The sequence below is a fragment of the Physella acuta genome, unplaced genomic scaffold, assembly GCF_028476545.2.
Source record: "Physella acuta isolate Inbredline_101_S28 unplaced genomic scaffold, ASM2847654v3 ptg001122l, whole genome shotgun sequence".
Lineage (NCBI taxonomy): Eukaryota > Metazoa > Mollusca > Gastropoda > Physidae > Physella > Physella acuta.
The window spans coordinates 261,797-279,423 of NW_026732639.1; the positions used below are offsets into that span (position 1 = coordinate 261,797).

Consider the following 17,627-nt stretch of genomic DNA (forward strand, 5'->3'; position numbering starts at 1 on the left):
CCTGAGCGTAACCTTGGCCTTAGTTAAACTACCGTAAATCCCTAAAAAAAAGAATTTGCGCAAAACAAGTAAGAGCTGCGGAGCCAGTATTATTCTCAAAAAAGTTCATATTAAAATCGGACGTTTCGGGAATCGGGGGGGGGGGGGGTGGATGTTGTTTATCGGTATAATACGAAGGTATAAAGTTGTCAGCGTTGTGCTGAGCCGCTTTACATTCCCTGGCTTGTCTGGTAGGCCTAATCAGAGCTGGGTAAAGACGCGTTATTTCTAAATAATAAATATGACTTTTAAAGAAGTACACGAAGGCCCACAGCTGATGTTATAAATGTGTACAAAATTACACTTGTAACGTCACATTTTTATCCCCCCCCCCCCCCGTCATAAATCGTCATAAAATTATAAACATGATCCCTTAGAAGCTAATCAGAAATTCTCAATCAACTAACAAAGTTGTGGTCGGGCAAGTGAAGTGTTTCAGTGGTCAGCACGTCCAGCCGCCTTTACTTTCCCTAGCGTGGGGTAGATACTCATCAGAGTTGGGTGGACTCAGGAACGGTCTACCGACTAGAACTCGAGACTTACAGGTTAGCTGTCCAGCTCTCTACCGCTAGACCATGAAGAGTGTTGTCATTTTAGGTAAGTGTTGTGACTTGCGTCACAAATGCAGCGTAATTTATGTGTCCACAGGGAACAGTTTCTTACATGCATCACTTCGAGAGGGGGGTGCACTGCACGTCTACGACACCATCCCTCCCGATAGTTTCAAGAATCCCTACGGAGAAAAATGTCTGGGGGGGGGGGGGAATGATAGTGAGAATGGGTGTTCGATCATTCTTGACATGCCTAAAACAGATAATATTACTGAAGGCTTAAAATATAGAATCCAATTAGCCTATCGTTTAATAACATGCTCAAAGATTTTTACTTTTAAACACAAAAAATTAAACATTAGAGTAGTATATGCTTTTATCGTAACTAAATAGTAAAACCACAACACGTTTTCCCCTTTTATCAATCTTATTTAATGATGTACGGTATTTTTGTGCTACTAAAAAGGTTATGGCCGGGGGGGGGGGGTATAAGGGGAAATGAAGAAAGAATACCGGAAGTTTATAAAACTGCGGTATGTTTATAAAATATGGACGACGATGAAAACAAGAAATGGACCAAGACGAAAGACCAGAGAGATTATTTAGTTTATTAGCAAGAGAGATCAAATCTTTAGCTTTAAACAATATTCAGTATTTTCAAAATGGCAAGCAAAGTTACCACGCTAAATTTCATGTTGCATTTAGCTTGCTTCGTGAATATATGGACGTTGGTATCGAGCCGAGTTACCTAGAATTATGTAAACATTTGCACAACAACAAATACGATTTCTCAGACGATGTGAAAGGAAATGGTTACCGTAGTTTATTGAAAGTGGTCAGCAAGTGTTGCGTGCATTTACTTCACTTATGTAAATATATTTCATCAGTGAGAGACTCAATTTTGTTTAGGAAAAGGTTCTATTCTAAAGAACTTGAGAGGTAGGCATCAAAATTAATTCAGAGGCGTAGCTAGCTAGGGGAGGACAAGGCGGGTGGGGCGGCTGACCCAAGGGGGGGGGGGGGCGCCAAACTGGGTAATAAAAAATAAAATAAAAAACCTCATTCTGCACAGACAAATTTAAGAAAATAGATCAATGCATGGCTTTACAGACTGATTTCCTAAATTGGTGTATGTATGTATGTGTGTGTGTGTGGGGGGGGGGGTGATTTTTTGCTGGCGTTTGAATAGGGTTGGGACAGCATTGCATTGATAGTTTGCCCCGGGTGCCAAAATAGGTCACCATGCCTCTGCTAATAAGGTCTAATTCCTAATATGTATTCAATTAATTTCTTATAAATTCTTAATCTTATCTCACTCAGTTGTTCAGTTTTGATTTTCATTGCAATAAATTATGAATATAATTTAATATAATCATCAAATGATGAGTAATCTGAAATGTGCCTGTCTCTAATAATCTACAGCTATGTGTCTACTCTTGGTCAGTTACGAGCTGTACTGTACTATGCTTTAAAACTGATCAATTATTGCCATGATGGTGAGCTGTTTGCTGATGAGGATAAGCTAAATACTGAGGTTGCAGACCAACTGGTCATTGATGTGGAGAGTCTTTGTCAAGAGTCATTTTATGGAAGATGTCTGGGATTCCAGGTTGGCTCTTATTTGTTTGAAAAACTTAAACATTTTATTCACTCATGAACAGTACTAATAATTTTAAAAATCACATTTAAGAGGGCCCTTTGAAATAATTATGTTATGCCCTTATAGGCCTAATAATATATAACATAGTTTTGACTTGAAATGTAAAATGTCTCCAAGTAATATTTCTCTGGTTTCCTGGTTAAGAATGATGCAACTGGCATTTTTTTTTACTGGTCACTTAATGCCATTACATGTAGTGAAACAAACTTTTCTTTATTTGTTTTTATTGTTTTTATCATTTGGATATGGATATTATCTATTTAATTTAATATTATTACTTGACATTTAAGTTTTGTTAAATAGTGTATTGAAATGTAATTATTCTTCTCTAAAATTTAAGCAGTTATTTTTTTTTTTTTAAATTCAATGCACAGGCTTAATAATATTTCCCTTTAATTGTAATGCAGTGTTTTGAACCCTGAGTATACTCCTCTGAATTTTTTTCATCTTGTGAATCTGAGCGCACCTATTCTCCCTTGAATTATGGATCAATACTCTGAGCCAAGAATATTCTCCCCTGAAATTTTCAGTTCTGTGAATCAATGCAGCGCCCCATGCATGCAATGGCTATAGCCATGGCATCCTACTCTGAAGGCTACCTTGAAACATCACAGATGATGCAGGTGGCGACATCTGTGTTTAACAGTGGCAAGTACATCCTTGACCCTGAGCTTAGAGCCCAACAGGTTGGTTCTTGCTAAATAAAAAAAATGTTCCCCTGTAACTGCTAAAAAAAAATTCTATTAAAAAAACCCAATTTAAAAAAATAAAACTTACATTTTTTTTTATTTGTAGACCTATATACTAGTTATTAAATAATGTAATTTTGAAAATGCATTTGTTTACTGTTATCTCAAACACTGATTTGTTACAGACATAACTTATCTGGTTAATTAGTGACATGTTATTAAATATATGATGTTTAGTCTTGTTGTTTTAAAGTAATCTTGTAGTAAGCAGTTTTAAACATTAGTTTATCTATGTGTTGTATTGTATCATTTGCAGGTTGTAAAAGTAACTAGAACAGCAGATATAAAGTTTTGCAAAGCATTCTGGGGATTCACTGAGTCAAGCATTATGCAAGTTGGTACTTGTACTCAATTCAGTTTTTTTTTTTTTTGTTAATTTTTTAAAATAAAACTTATAAGGCTTCAACACTAAACTAACATCTATAAACTTCATACTGCTTCAGTTGATGAAATATATTTTTTTACACTAACAACTGCTTCTGTATTTAGTAAACTTAATCCAGCTTCTTTTTTGACCAAATGATTTTTTAAGTATGAACAACTCTCTCTTTTGTTAGTAAGCTTAATCCAGACCATCTTAACCATATAGTTTCGTAAACACCAACATCTCTCTCTAATTTTAGTAAACTTACTACAGCTTCTATTGACTAAATGATTTTGTAAACACAAACAACTCTCTCTATTTTTAGTAAGCTTAATTCAGCCCATATTGACCAAATAGTTTTGTAAACACTAACAATTTCCTGTTGTTTTTTGCAAACACTAAAAACTTGCTGTTTTTATTTAAGGATAGGCACCACGGATAAAATTTTTTTTTTTATTTAACACATTTCTGAATGTTTAATAAGTTCATATAATTATAGTTGTTAAACTATAGACAAAAATAATATATAGCCGTCAATAGCAGTACTGGTTGCCATGGAAACAGCGAAAAGGTGTGAAAACTAACACCTTTTCAAATCGCTAAGGCTTTGTTCCCATAAGAGATTTTAAAAAACGGATGAAAGATTTAGATTTCTCAAACCAAACTATATATTTCTACGTTTACTCATTGCGATAGCTTGTACTCAATTTTTTATACAAATTTTTACGTAAATTTATGTACAAAAATTAGGGGGTGGTGTTACAAAAATATCAATATTTCCTTAAGTATTGTAGTAAACTTAATGTACAAACGTAGTTTTGTAGATGGTATAATGCTGAATGCACGTGGAATGTTTTATTCTTGTATGACAAAGGGTTCCAAAGCCTTAGCGATTTGAATGTCGAATTTTGAGTAAAATGCAAAGTTGAGAAAACGTGAAAAGAAGAGCGGGAAAAGGCGCGGTGCGTTTTCTCTTATAGAAAACAGAAAAAAACGTCTTGTTATATGTGGAAGAACCATTTGTCTAATAAAATACGCTTTGATTTATGTTGTAAGCTTTAGATAGATTTTTTCTATGTAAGCAGAAAATATGTATACAACAGGTAATGAATGTATGACTATTAAGTATTACACATCCTATCAATCTAGCGGTATTCTCAGAACAGCTATCATCAAACCAGATAAAGTTTTGTTTGTTAGCCGGTCTTCTCACTTCAAAACAATGTCTTTCTCTACTCAAATTGTAGCTTACACAAGTTTATTGCCTTATGATAATAGCCTACAACACAACACTGGGTACAACGCTTGAGGCTAGACACGCCCCTCCACCCCATCCCACCGCTGGATAGTGCACGAGGAACCGATGAGCCATAGATTACCAATGTTCATTCAACCGCGAATAACACATCTGTGTAGATAGGGTCAAGTACAGGGCCTAAGTGAATGCTTCCCAGCTATCCTATCTACTACTATCTAGTATTTACATTCGTTGCTAGCACACCCTATACGGAGAGATGGGCATACACATTAACACATGTGTCGTATACAGTCCGGTGTAAAGCCTGATGAACGCGTTCAAGCCTATCACAGCATGCCGTAACAAGATTATAAACCGGCCGTTGGTTGAATGGCGAGAAGGGAATGAAGGGGGTAAAGGGGATGGACAGTACATTCTTCAAACTGATAGTCATGTCCATGACGCATTGTTTCAGCTTAGTATAATTTTAAAGCGTACGCAACAGTGTTTAATATTGTTCCAGTGATAATCAACAGTACATTTCTAGGCAAAGTTTCAATTATTAAACTTAATGTTGTTGTATAACTTTAAAACAACAAATAGAAGAGTATACGCAAATGAGGTAAACAAACGAGACAGGCGATTGTTTTGTTTATCTAGAAACAAGATGGCTGCCTAGCACACGTGGTTAGTTGCAGCCTATCGTGAATTATTTTGATTTACTGTACTATAATATGATTGGTCAAGCGTATCAATGAACCTCTTCCCATTCATAAATTTTACGCGCATGCCCTTATATGGAGTTTAATATAAAATTTTACTTTGTAGAAAACAACTTCTATCCTAATTATTTTTAGAACAAAAGAAAAGGTGACTACACCAGCGGGTACACGAGTGCTTGGCCCTTAGATTGCTGTAAAGTTTATGGTGCCTCGCGGGCAATAAATGTTGTAATACCCGCTCGAAGATAGCCGCTGTCCGCGTAGTAGTGTGAAAACTTGCCGGGGGGTACCATGTTTCACATCGCAATAAACGAATAACCGTAAGCTGTAGAAGTCCGAAATGTTCGGGTTAGATAGATAAAAGGTATTAGTATCGAATTAAGAAATAAAAATTTTGGGTAACAAAATTAACATTTTATCGAAAACATGGGTATCTTGTTCCCTTAATTAACCTAATCCAGCCTCTATTGACCAATCATTTTTTTCTCAACACTAGCAACTACCTCTGTTTGTCTGTCCATCTGTGGATGTGAATGAGATAATAACTTTGGGACCAGATGCTTTTGAGCTGGCCCTGACTGACAGCAGTGACACAGTTCTCATCACCCCACCCTGTGCTCACACAGGGCCTGGGCATGTACACACCAGACTCATCTCAGCACGTCTCAGAGATGGACAGGTACGTTAGTAATTAAGAAAGTTCTCGTTGCTTTAATGCTGAACTAGAAAATTATAGCTGTGTGGTAGATTTCTAGTAGCATGTTTTGCTTTAAATAAAAGTTTTATTTTTTTTATCTTGTAGCATGTTGCTAAAAAACTAAACTGTTGTAGATTTTAAATAGCTGTTTATTTTGTTATAATTTTTAAAATATTTATTTTAGTAATTTTTCAATATTGAGTCATACAACTGGTATATTTTAAATAACTGCCTTCTTTGACTAAATGTTTTGCTTCATTTTTTTAACAGTCATTCTTTCTTAAAGTTAAAATGGGACTGACATTAATGAAAAGCATTCAAAATATACAACCAAAAAAAATTTGTGTTATGATAAATTAAAATTAAATTGATTTGTATATTGAAATAAATTTACACAATGAAACTATTAAAACCATTTCACTATAAAATGGGATTGCCTTTCATAAAAGATGAGAATATTTAATTTAAAGAAGTATTTGACATAACTAAGGAATGATGCGGCATCATATTGAATTCGTACTAATACCCATGACAAAACAGTAGATACATTATGTTAAAACTATTTACTCTGTGTCTTGCAGCAAACTTTTAAAAAATCTGGCAAATCTAAAACAGAAGCAGCTGCCAAATCTACTGGGCTAATACTTCACATTCATGGTGGTGGATTTGTTGCTCAGTCATCTAGGTCACATGAGGTACAGCTTTTAAATTTTTATATTTAGCTGTTTGTTCAACAATCATTACTGCTAAACCTTAATTATACTACTAATCATAATTAGAGTTTATTACGTTACTACATGATCAGCATTGTGTTTATTACTCGTTTTCCTGGATAATAATGACTTTATTTTTTTTTATGTATTTAAATAACTCAAATACTTCTCTTAAAATTGTATAATCATCTTATTTTGAGCAGCAAAGCCTATTGGACAACATGCATAAAAACTTAAAAAGGAAAAGTAACACAAAAATTTAAACCTGAAAAATCATTTTATGTGTTTCTCTTTCCCCATAACTGTTCTTGGCTTCTAAGTTCAGTATTTTTTTGGTTGTTTCCCTCTGAGAAACTTATCTTTGTGTTCCAGTCATGATTAAAACAAAACTAAAGCATTTTTTAATGTGAAAAGTTTATAAAAGTCTCTCATTTGAAGTATGAGTAGTGTCATATTGTAGATAGATAGAAATAAGACTAGACTGGTAGAGATTAATAAGGACGATGTAAACTTGAGTTGGTATTGATGGTAGACGATTTGGTATGTGTGTGTGTTTAATAAAATATGTGTAGCCTGATTGTGGCGCGACAGTGTTAGCTATGACGTAGGACGCAGGAGTGAAGACCGGGGTTTAGCTATTGTAGAGAAAGGACATATTTTATATTTTGTAGCATAGACCTAGTTTTAGTGATGGATAATTAAAGTTCAAGTTATATTTCATGATCTGACTTGTTGGTATTATTAGTGTCGTCTGAAATAAAAGTGTTCCTGTCCTCATCACATGTTTATAGTTGGAGTGTTAGTAATAGTAATCATCATATAATAACGAATACATCCCCCCCCCCCAACCACAAGTAGTAAAATGTTTCATGTCATATATTTGTCCAGGTCTACCTCAGAGACTGGGCAGTGACAGTTGATGTCCCTATATTATCAGTGGACTACTCATTGGCACCAGAGTTTCCCTTCCCTCGAGCCCTAGAGGAATGTTTTTATGCTTATGCGTGGGCCGTACAAAACTGTGAGCAGCTAGGTAAAGAATACAAAACAATTAGGTTTTTTTACATTTTAGTAGTGCTGCATGAACTGTCATTTCTTTTGCTGTGGCCACAGTAACAGGTAACTAATCTGCTGACCGTTAGGTAAAAAATAATTGGGTTTTTTTTTAAGATGATTTCAGGATAAAATTTATTAGAGAATGAAATTAAAATTCAGCAACTTTGCACAGGTTTTTGTTTCTAACAATGCATTTTGTGGTGAAGTACTAGGATAGTGTAGTCATACTCATATGGTAGAGCTACTAACCTGAAAGTCTTGAGTTTGTATCAGGGGCTCCAGCCTTTAGGAAGTCCCTGGGTCTACTCAGCTTTGACTGGTACCTGCCTGGTGTTAGTAAAGACAGCTAGGCAGTGTGCTGACCACACCATCCGTTCATATGCAAAGGTCACAGAAATAGGTGAACTCTAATTCATCTGCCCATGGGTCACCAGGTCCTGAAGTAATAGATAAATTTTGAGTCCAATCTTTGGGCCTCTGTGTAACATTCAGGACTCATAGATATCTGCCATCATTCAATAAAAGCAGATCGCAATTGGACATTATGCTCACCACTAAAGTTTTTTTTAAAATGTATACTGACATTTACCAGTATTTAGATCTAGTTAGAGACTAGCTATGTAAAACTATAGGCCTGCTATACCTATACTGCGTATAATGTCATAAGGCTTATTTTTATTATTTTTTTGGCTATGCAAAGTAGCATCTGTGAAAATGTTCCTCTTTTTGGCTTCAAATTCCTCTTTTTTTTATATGACTGCTCCTACTTTTGGCCGCCATGTGTAGGCATGTCTGATATTGTGTAGTTCTTCTGATTAGCAATTTAACTTCACTTGCTATCTTTAAAAAAAAATCCACCATCCCTACAATCATAAATATTATTAACTAAAAATGAAGAAGAAGAAGAAGATTAAATAAAATTGAATTTCAACAGGATCAACAGGTGAAAAAATTGTGGTTGTGGGCGACAGCGCCGGTGGGAACCTGGCCATATCCACAGCCATGAGAGCGGCCTCCTTCGGCATCAGGACGCCTGATGGGGTGATCTGTGTGTACCCGTGCACTGTGGTCAGGTACACGCCGTCCCCTGCCAGGCTGCTGAGCTTGTTGGACCCTGTGCTACCTGTTGGGTTAGTTACTCGCTGTTTGGCAGGTAAATGATGAATTATTTTAATATTAGGTTGATACAGAATAGTTTTAATACTACGTTGACACAAACTTCTAATATTAGGTTGATACAGAATAGTTTTAATACTATGTTGACACGAGCATTTAATATTATGTTGATACAGAATAGTTTTAATACTATGTTGATACAGAATAGTTTTAAATACTACGTTGACCAATTATTTAATATTAGGTTGATACAAGCATTTAATTATAGGTTGATACAGAATAGTTTTAATACTATTTTGAAACAAACACAAAAATTATTAGATTGATACGGAATAGTTTTAATACTACGTTCACACAAGCATTTAATAGTAGGTTGATACAAAATGATTTTGATATTAGATTGATACAGATTTTCAAAAATATTAGTTTGGTCCAGAATTATGTTAATGTCTTGATACATAATAATTTTAATGTTAGGCTGTTACAGAATAACTCTAATTCTAGGTTGATGCAGAATAATTTTAATACTAGGTTAATACAGTATAGTTTTAAACTTTGCTTCATAGGTTGTCAGACGTTCTTTTTTGTACTTATTTGAAAATTTGGACAGAATTTCCTCCAACACAATTAACTTGTTATGCTCCATATAGCCTGTTGGCTCTGATTTCCGCTTGCTTTTTGGATTTGCTTTCATAGCCTTTGTCCACCCAGTACAAACTACAAGGCTGTTAGATCTTAATGGGAACTTAATTTACCACTATGCTTAAATTAGTACAGTAATTTATAAAGTTATTGTTATTTTTTTTTTTTGGAACAAGTTTATGCATTTGATATTAAACCTCAGGGTTAATTGCAATTTAACTGAATTTACAGCCTATGCTGGTATCAACGAGGAACATCCCCTGTCCACACCAAAAACAGAAGATGTCCATTCTGAAGAGAGCCTAACTTGCCTCAAGCTTGGCTCATACGAGTCTTCGGACAAAGAGTGGGTGATAATTGCGCAAGGTCAGGACGGTGTGTCTACGTGTAACGCTGGAGCTGAGATGCCACCTGGAGGTGCTGACAAGACAAACAACGACGAGATGTTTTCTCAGCTGTTGCACAATGGAAGTTGTGTCTTCCCATCAGGTGTGAGTGATGGTTCTTGTGGTGGGCAACAAGCTGGTATGAAGGAAGCTCAGTGTGCATCACCCCTGGAAATTCCTGCCATTCAGGAACAATCCAGCCTGGCCTCTTGTAAGATATCAAACAAAGAAGCAGCTGCGATGGCTATTGGTCGGTTTCAAGAAAGAGCTAAAGTAATGATGGAAGGCGCTCACAACTTTTTTTCATCTTTCATCCCGAGCGGCAGCGATAAATCGGTTCAGAGTTCGCTGGCGTCATTTCTACATCCAAAAGTTAGCTCTCAGCCAGTTTCAGACTCTGTTGATTTGTCCTCTGCGTCGTTAAACGTCAGCACACAAACTCTCAATGCCAGTCAGCAGGACGACCCAACAATCTCGTGCAATGATGAAGACGATGCGGTTTTCAATACTAAAGGTTCCTTACAGTTAGTTCTGATTAAAAACGTCCCTGTTTCTCCTGACGCTTGTTTCCCCGCCGGTGATTTGTTGTCACCCATGTCAGACTTGACGTCATCGTCACAGTTTGACTCTTCCCAAGCTTTTGATACAGCTCTGTCATCACCGTACTCACCAACTGGACCCAATGAGCCTTCAGGTATGATTATGGACATTGACGAAACCAAAGAAGCCCAAAGCCCACAACTATTAGAAAATGATTCTGTGATCTCGTGGGATAAGACAGGGGAATCACCATCTCAGGAAGTCCCAGAGACCAAAACAGTGACTTCTTGTGAAGAATTAGCACCAAAACTATCACAAGAGGTGAATTTAGAACCTTTAGACCATAGAGAAATTGAAGATATGGAAGTGACGACTTCCGATCCAACTACAGAACCACAGTGTCAGGATATACGTAACAATGTGCCAGCAGTTAAAACCACAGAACCACTGATAGACATAAATTTAGAGGATACAGATATGATACCATCTTGTAAAACTACTGAACCAATGTTAGATTTTAATTTAGAGGTAACAGATCCAATACAAAGTTATAAAACTACAGAAACTACAGATATAAATTTAGAGGATGCAGAATTGAAACCCAGTAGTAAAACAACAGAACCACTGATAGACATACAGCTAGACGATCCTGATCGGAGACAATCTTGTAAACCTACAGAACCAATGCTTCAGGAAACACTACCGGCAGAGGGTGTTGCAGATGATCATTGTAACGTGGGGGCATTCTTGTGTCACGAAGACCATTCAAGTGGTTCGGGATCACCTGACATTCTATCTGACCTCCCAGACGAAAGCAAACTGCTCTTAGCCGATGCCATCAGTGACATGTATGCAGATCAGGACCCTAATAGCGCACCCAACCCGTCAAACGAGAACCAGCCCAAGGTACCAACGACGTTAAATTTAAGTAAAAGTTCCATGCTGTCTGGCAGTTGTACATCAATATCAGTGGCCTCTGAGAGGAACTCACCCACCCCAATGTGCAGCTTATCCTCTAGCAGCAAGACTGGTTTTGTGCGCAGTGAGTCTGCACCAGTGCTAACCGGTGGTGATGTGTCCGCACCTTTTTCCACATCTGTCTCTGCGCATGGATTTCCGCACACACCAAAGGTATGAAGACATTTTTAAAGATTTTCAACTTTTTTTAATATTCCAACAAATTTTTATTTTTTTTTGGTTGTAGAAAAGACATGTTCCACATTTGAGGTGATATTGTACCATGAAGCTGTATAGCAAGTAGAAATTATACTTGGATTCCCTTACTCAACTTAGGTTTTAAGAGTTGGTTTAGAGTTATGGCGTGGGGACGGAGTGGTCTAGCGGTAGAGAGCTGAACTGCTAACCCGTAAGTCTTGAGTTCAAATCCGGTTTCAAGTCAGTAGAGAGTCCCAGAGTCCACCCAACTCTGATGGGTACCTAACTCACGTTAGGGAAAGTAAAGGCGGCTGGGCATAGTGCAGACCACACTATCTCTTCATATGCCAAGGTCATCAAACACTTGCCCCATAGACCGTCAGGTTTGAAAGGGAAACTTTAGAGTTATGGCAGGATCTATGATTAGAAAAAAAGGTTAAGTTTGGGTTAAATAAACAGATTATAGTGATGCGATTACCAAAACCTAAAAGAGATTGTTCCTTCTAAAGTTTCTACCATCATCACCACCACAAGTTATTTAATTGTATCAGCAGCTCTTCCTTATCATGTCTGGCATTCAACAGAAAAGTTTTTCTATATATAATATTTATTACAAGAGTATTTATTTTTTTAAAACTGTGTTTTTCTTTACTTATCTCATTTAGTTTAAAACTGTTTGAGCTCTTCTTTGTAAAATTTGTTCAACATGCAGTTTTGTATTTTTTTTTTAAAATAGATCATTTTTGTGCGTTTTATTTATCTGTCAACAGATTTCCATGTCACCGACAGATTTTGGCAAGATATCGTTTACATGCTACAGTCCACTTCATAAACTAAGGCGTGCTGCGGTGGTGAAGAATCCATACATGTCTCCATTGTTGGCACCTGATGACCTTTTACAAGGCTTGACCAAAGTCTGTATCGTGGTGAGTGAATGTAATTGCATTAACTAAATTTGGTGGTGGGTTGACTTTGTAGAATGACAAAACTCATGAGTTGACTTCATAATTACAAAACTTGGTAGTTAGTTGACTTAATATAATGGCATAATATAACAGTGAGTCATCTTAATGTCAACACAAATAAATGCACGTCTGAAATTGAATTTGCAGGCTGACAGATGCTTACAAATCTCAGCGATGAGTTGACTTAAGAGACTAATGAAACTCAGATCTGAATTGACTTGATATTAGCACCAACTAAAGTCATTGTTGAAACTACTAAAAATATTCAGTGGGTTATCTGACCAAATTATTGATGTTAGTTAATTAAGTTAAAATTACCTGTTTATTTTTAACAGTGTATATACACTGTTTTCAGTACACTATTGACTGATTCTGACCTCTACAGGGCCGCCATATTTTTCCTATACTTGCATTATGTCCAACATTCCACCATTAACTTGTTAATCTTGATAAAAATCAACACCATTCTTATAATATCAAAAGATGTGCTAAAATATGTTGACTATTTATTAGAAATTAATGAGCATTAAGCTGAAAGGACAAAATGGTCTGATGCCAAAGTGCTTGACAGTTAACCCAAAAGTCTTTAGTTCAGATCTCAGGCTCAAATCTGTAACACAGCCCCGAGACCACCCATCTCTGATGGGTACCTGACTCACAACATTACATGCTGTGGTCATGAAATGGATGAACTTACTTTATTTGCTCTATGGATCATCAGGCCTGAAAGAGGAACATAACTTTTTTGCCTTATTGAGATAGTGCGGCTCAACTGTTTTTGTGACAATTTCACTAGCCCTTTGGCTTGTGTCGGAACTAAAGTTCCATTATCAAACCTTACTGTCCATGGGGCAAGTGAAGTAGGGTTCACCTGTTTCTATGACCTCTGCACATGAAGGGTTAATGGGTTCAGCACTATCTCTAGCCACCTTTTTGTTTCCCTAATGTGAGTTAGGTGCCTATCAGAGCTGGGTGGACTCAGTGATGTTCTACTGACTTGATCCCAGATTTGAACTCCAAATTCAGGTTAGCTGTTCTGCACTCCACTGCAGGCCATGCCATCTCTACACTCCAGACTTTGGAGCTGTCAATTGTGCACTAATCCATGCTAATCCATTCTCTTTTTAAACTTTTGTCTTATTTTTAGGTGGTGGGCTACATTTATATGCAACATTCTTTCTGTTTTATGACAGTAAACTTTGCATTGGTATAACTAATATGACAATACAGTTTTTGACAATATTCTTTCTATGATTGTATGTGGTTTCTAATCCTGTAGCAATTTTTTTAGCGCAATTTCCATTCTGGAGAATTGCGTTTATTAACCCGTCATTTCTGGATGTATGAATGTTTGAATGAATGGATGGATGTGTGTCCGCAGCTTTAAGTCGTATCTCCTCCTCAACGAAGCAATATCGATGACTAGTTCCAAAAGCAATTATGTTAAGCAAGTTACGAGGATGAGCATAGGCCATAAAAATTACGGGTTTCTTTCATGGATTTCCCGGAAAAGCCAAAAAACCTCGAAAAAAAAAGCAGTTTTTGGCCCATATCTCGGCAACCAGACCACTTAGCGACTTGAAACATGTACCAATCGATTCCTGCCATAATTTAGAACAATATTGCCGAAGAAAGTTTTCAAAAATATCCTTTCGTTGGGTCACAAAATTTTTTTTGAATTAATTAAAATTTGGACCGAATTAGTAAGCATATTTATCCAACCACACCACACGCGTCATCACGTTCAATAGCTGCGCCATCACGTTCAATGGCTGCGTCATCACGTTCAGTAGGCGCGCAATGGTTTTTAGTCATGTAACTCTATTGTAAATAAAACATGTAAAATACAGAATTTTTAAAAAATAAAAAACGTTTTAATAACTAAACAATGGTTTTACTAACCCTGCTCTTGATTTACACTACGACAGAGCTATTTTTAGATAACATAAGGAAATTGCGCTTAAATGTCACTAGACTTTTTAATTAACTTGTTTTATCTTCCTCAGGCATGCCACTTGGACCCACTACTTGATGACTCTGTCAGTTTTGCCAAGCGGCTGAAAGCGCTGAATGTCCCTGTGGAGCTCCATCTCATCGACGACCTACCTCACGGCTTTCTCAACTTTGCCTTGCTAAGTTTCGAGGCCAAGAAAGCTTCTGAATTCTGTAGCAAAAAAATTGCCGACTTTCTGCAGTCAACTGGTGTGTAAAGAGATGGTATTGTGATCTGCCAGTAGGTCAAGTCTTTCAGCATTCTTTGCAATCTGTATTGTGACCATGCTCCACAACAGTATTTATTGTATTACGGTATTTATTTGATTTTTTAGAATTAAGATTTTAAAAGTTTTATATTATTAAAAATAATTCTACATTTAATTTTATTGATGCAGGAAAAAAACCCATTGAAATGAATGATTTTTAAAATTGCGAATTTCCTATTGTCAAAAACAGTAGGTCTTTTTACATATTTTGTCAGTTGCCTTCAGATTTTAATATTTCCTATCCGAAAAATACTTGCTAAAGTGTTGAGGAGTGATTGTGGAGTTTGCAATAAAGTTATACAAATGGTATATTCTTATATCTTACAACTGTGATGCTTATTTATACAATCTGTACTTAAGTTTTTCAACTCTTCTTTCTTATATGGTTTTCTTATTCATCATCACTTTAGAAGCAAGGTACCAAACCTAAGCCACTTGATAAACACTAATGTTAATGGGTAAAAGCAATATCACTATTAGCCACACTAGCACTTTAAAGTGTGGTTTCATGTAGGCTTACCTGGTGTGAAAGGGTAGAACTACTTTTGAACAATTTACTGATTATAATTATAATCAAGTTTTAAATGAGATAAGAATAGGTAGTCCAAACTGGCAAAAAAGTGCGTTTTAGGGTCAGTTTTTGCGGTTTTCAAAAATAAAATTTCACTACTTCTAGTTGTCCTATAAGGATAAAAATTATATGTCAATAAAGTTTAAGCCTTTATCTGTCGTAATCTGGTATTTGTATATCTGTAACATAAGTTTGAATGTGTTTTAGATTTGTTTGAAAAGTATCAGTTACGTCAACAAATTTCACCGTTTTGCGTGTACCGATCGACCCCACACTGTTTCATTTGGTTGCGGCTTCGCGACGAAGCATCGTAGAAGCATAATCTTAATGTCATTTTAAAGAGCGAATTCTAGTCTATCGTTTGATGTATAAATTGAAAAAATAACTTGCTTATTTCATTTAAAAAAATCAGTTTTTAAACTTTAAATGACGATATATACACGAAAACAAACTAATTCTGTTTCAATCTTTACACCGATGTAAAGTTCACTTTTATAACTACTTTGTGTTGTAAATTCAAGTCTTTCTGATTTACGGTCGCGAAGCCGTACCCTCAATAAGCATATAACCCTCGAGTCAACTTTCAGCCCCGAGTCAGTTGCTCGCCGAACGGTTTTAAAGGTTGACGACCGATGATGCTAAACGGATTTTACCCTTGCTAGAGCCTTCAAACAAGTTGTAAGTATCATTTTTAAAGTTTCATTTCCATTTTAATAAATGAATTTTAAGTTTGAATGTCAGTTTGGTTTAATTAGCACACGTTATTAATGTAAATTTGAACCCTACTAGTCAACGGTTTTAGCGTGTGAACTACGCTTGTACACAGGGTGTGTTTAAACGTGAAGCTATTTAATTCAGGACATTCTAGGGACTTGAAATATGGATGCACTTAACTATTAGATGCTAGTGTTTACTAATTCTTTAAAATCTATCGAATGGGATTAATGATAGGGTCGTATTACTACAGTTTATCTGGACTATCGCGTCAAAATTATGAATCGACAAATTCAAAATGGCCACCAGACATTTTTGGTTACTATGTGGACGAACTCAATTATTTACAGGGAACAAAGGTTAAATACTTATAAAATATTATTGAAACACAAAAGAAACTTATAATTGTAATAACTATACATTTTTATCAATTTATTTAAAACAAAAGACACTAAAGTTTAAGGACTAATGTGATTAATTTTTAATTTTCTGTTGTGCACTTTGATTCTGATTCCCCTGCTGAATAATGTGAAATAAAATGTACCAGATCAATTTTTAGATGGTGGTGCAATTTAATAAGATTGTACATGTTGTGACTTAGTTTTAAATGTTATATTAGTTGTAAGTGTAAGTAGTACTTCTCATTATTTATTTATTTTATATGCATATAGTAACAATGAAGGACAGTTAAGTTGTCCTATATGATGTTGAGAACTACAGTATGGCACCTTCATCATTGGATATCTCAACCATTGTGGCACAAACAACGAATATTTCATTCAATAGAATTAATGTTCAAAATATACTATCAAGTTTACATTTCTTTAAACAAAAAGGTGTTTTCAGGCTTTTTCATGTTTCCAGCTACAGTCACAGGATAAATAGTAGGCCTACAAAATAGGCTAGTAGTAAATCTAATTATATTTTATTAATCACTAAATCAATTATTTATTCCATAGCTGGAGACATTTATGGTGGCCTATCCAGAACTTTCCTTACAAGGGAAGGGAAGAAGGCCAAGCCCCCCCCCCCCCCCCCCTACAGTTCCCAAAACATATCACTTACTCTTGATGCTCAACAAGATCAAGGTTGGGGGTAACTAGACATACAAAGATGTGGAGTTGTCGTTTTAAAAACTGTTCCCCCAAAGCAGTTATCAACCCAATAGGTTTGAATGTAGCAGCAACTGCTGCATTACTTGTAGGCATCACGTCTTTATTAGATTACATTACATTACTCCACTAAATTTTGATTCTGTTTCTCCTGCTCTAGATAACTGTGGCATTTTTTTAAAATAATATTTTAACTCATGTGATTTTTGAAAATAATGAACACATTATTCCTGTTAATGTTACCAACAAAATAGTTTTAGAGTTATTCTATGTCCAAAGCAAAAAAAAAAATTAAAAAAAAAAAAAAAAAAAAAAAAAATTTGAAAATAAAAGTGACCAAAACGCATTTTTGTCATTTTCAATTATTTTTTTACCTT

General features: G+C 35.8%; 1 protein-coding gene across 2 annotated transcripts; it reads left to right on the plus strand.

Annotated features, from left to right (window-relative positions):
• Positions 1 to 1,145: 1,145 nt before the first annotated feature.
• Positions 1,146 to 15,468, plus strand: LOC131956011 (hormone-sensitive lipase). 2 transcript variants are annotated; one of them, XM_059320344.1, is made up of 11 exons: positions 1,146 to 1,529; positions 2,013 to 2,199; positions 2,781 to 2,936; positions 3,256 to 3,333; positions 5,819 to 6,001; positions 6,601 to 6,714; positions 7,621 to 7,765; positions 8,723 to 8,941; positions 9,778 to 11,603; positions 12,398 to 12,553; positions 14,599 to 15,468. In XM_059320344.1, exons 1-11 carry the CDS (start codon positions 1,162 to 1,164, stop codon positions 14,800 to 14,802), a joined length of 3,636 nt encoding a protein of 1,211 aa, XP_059176327.1. In that variant the 5' UTR covers positions 1,146 to 1,161; the 3' UTR covers positions 14,803 to 15,468. The 2 variants fall into 2 exon arrangements, with proteins under 2 accessions (XP_059176327.1, XP_059176328.1); XM_059320345.1 differs by lacking the exon at positions 5,819 to 6,001.
• Positions 15,469 to 17,627: the final 2,159 nt, after the last annotated feature.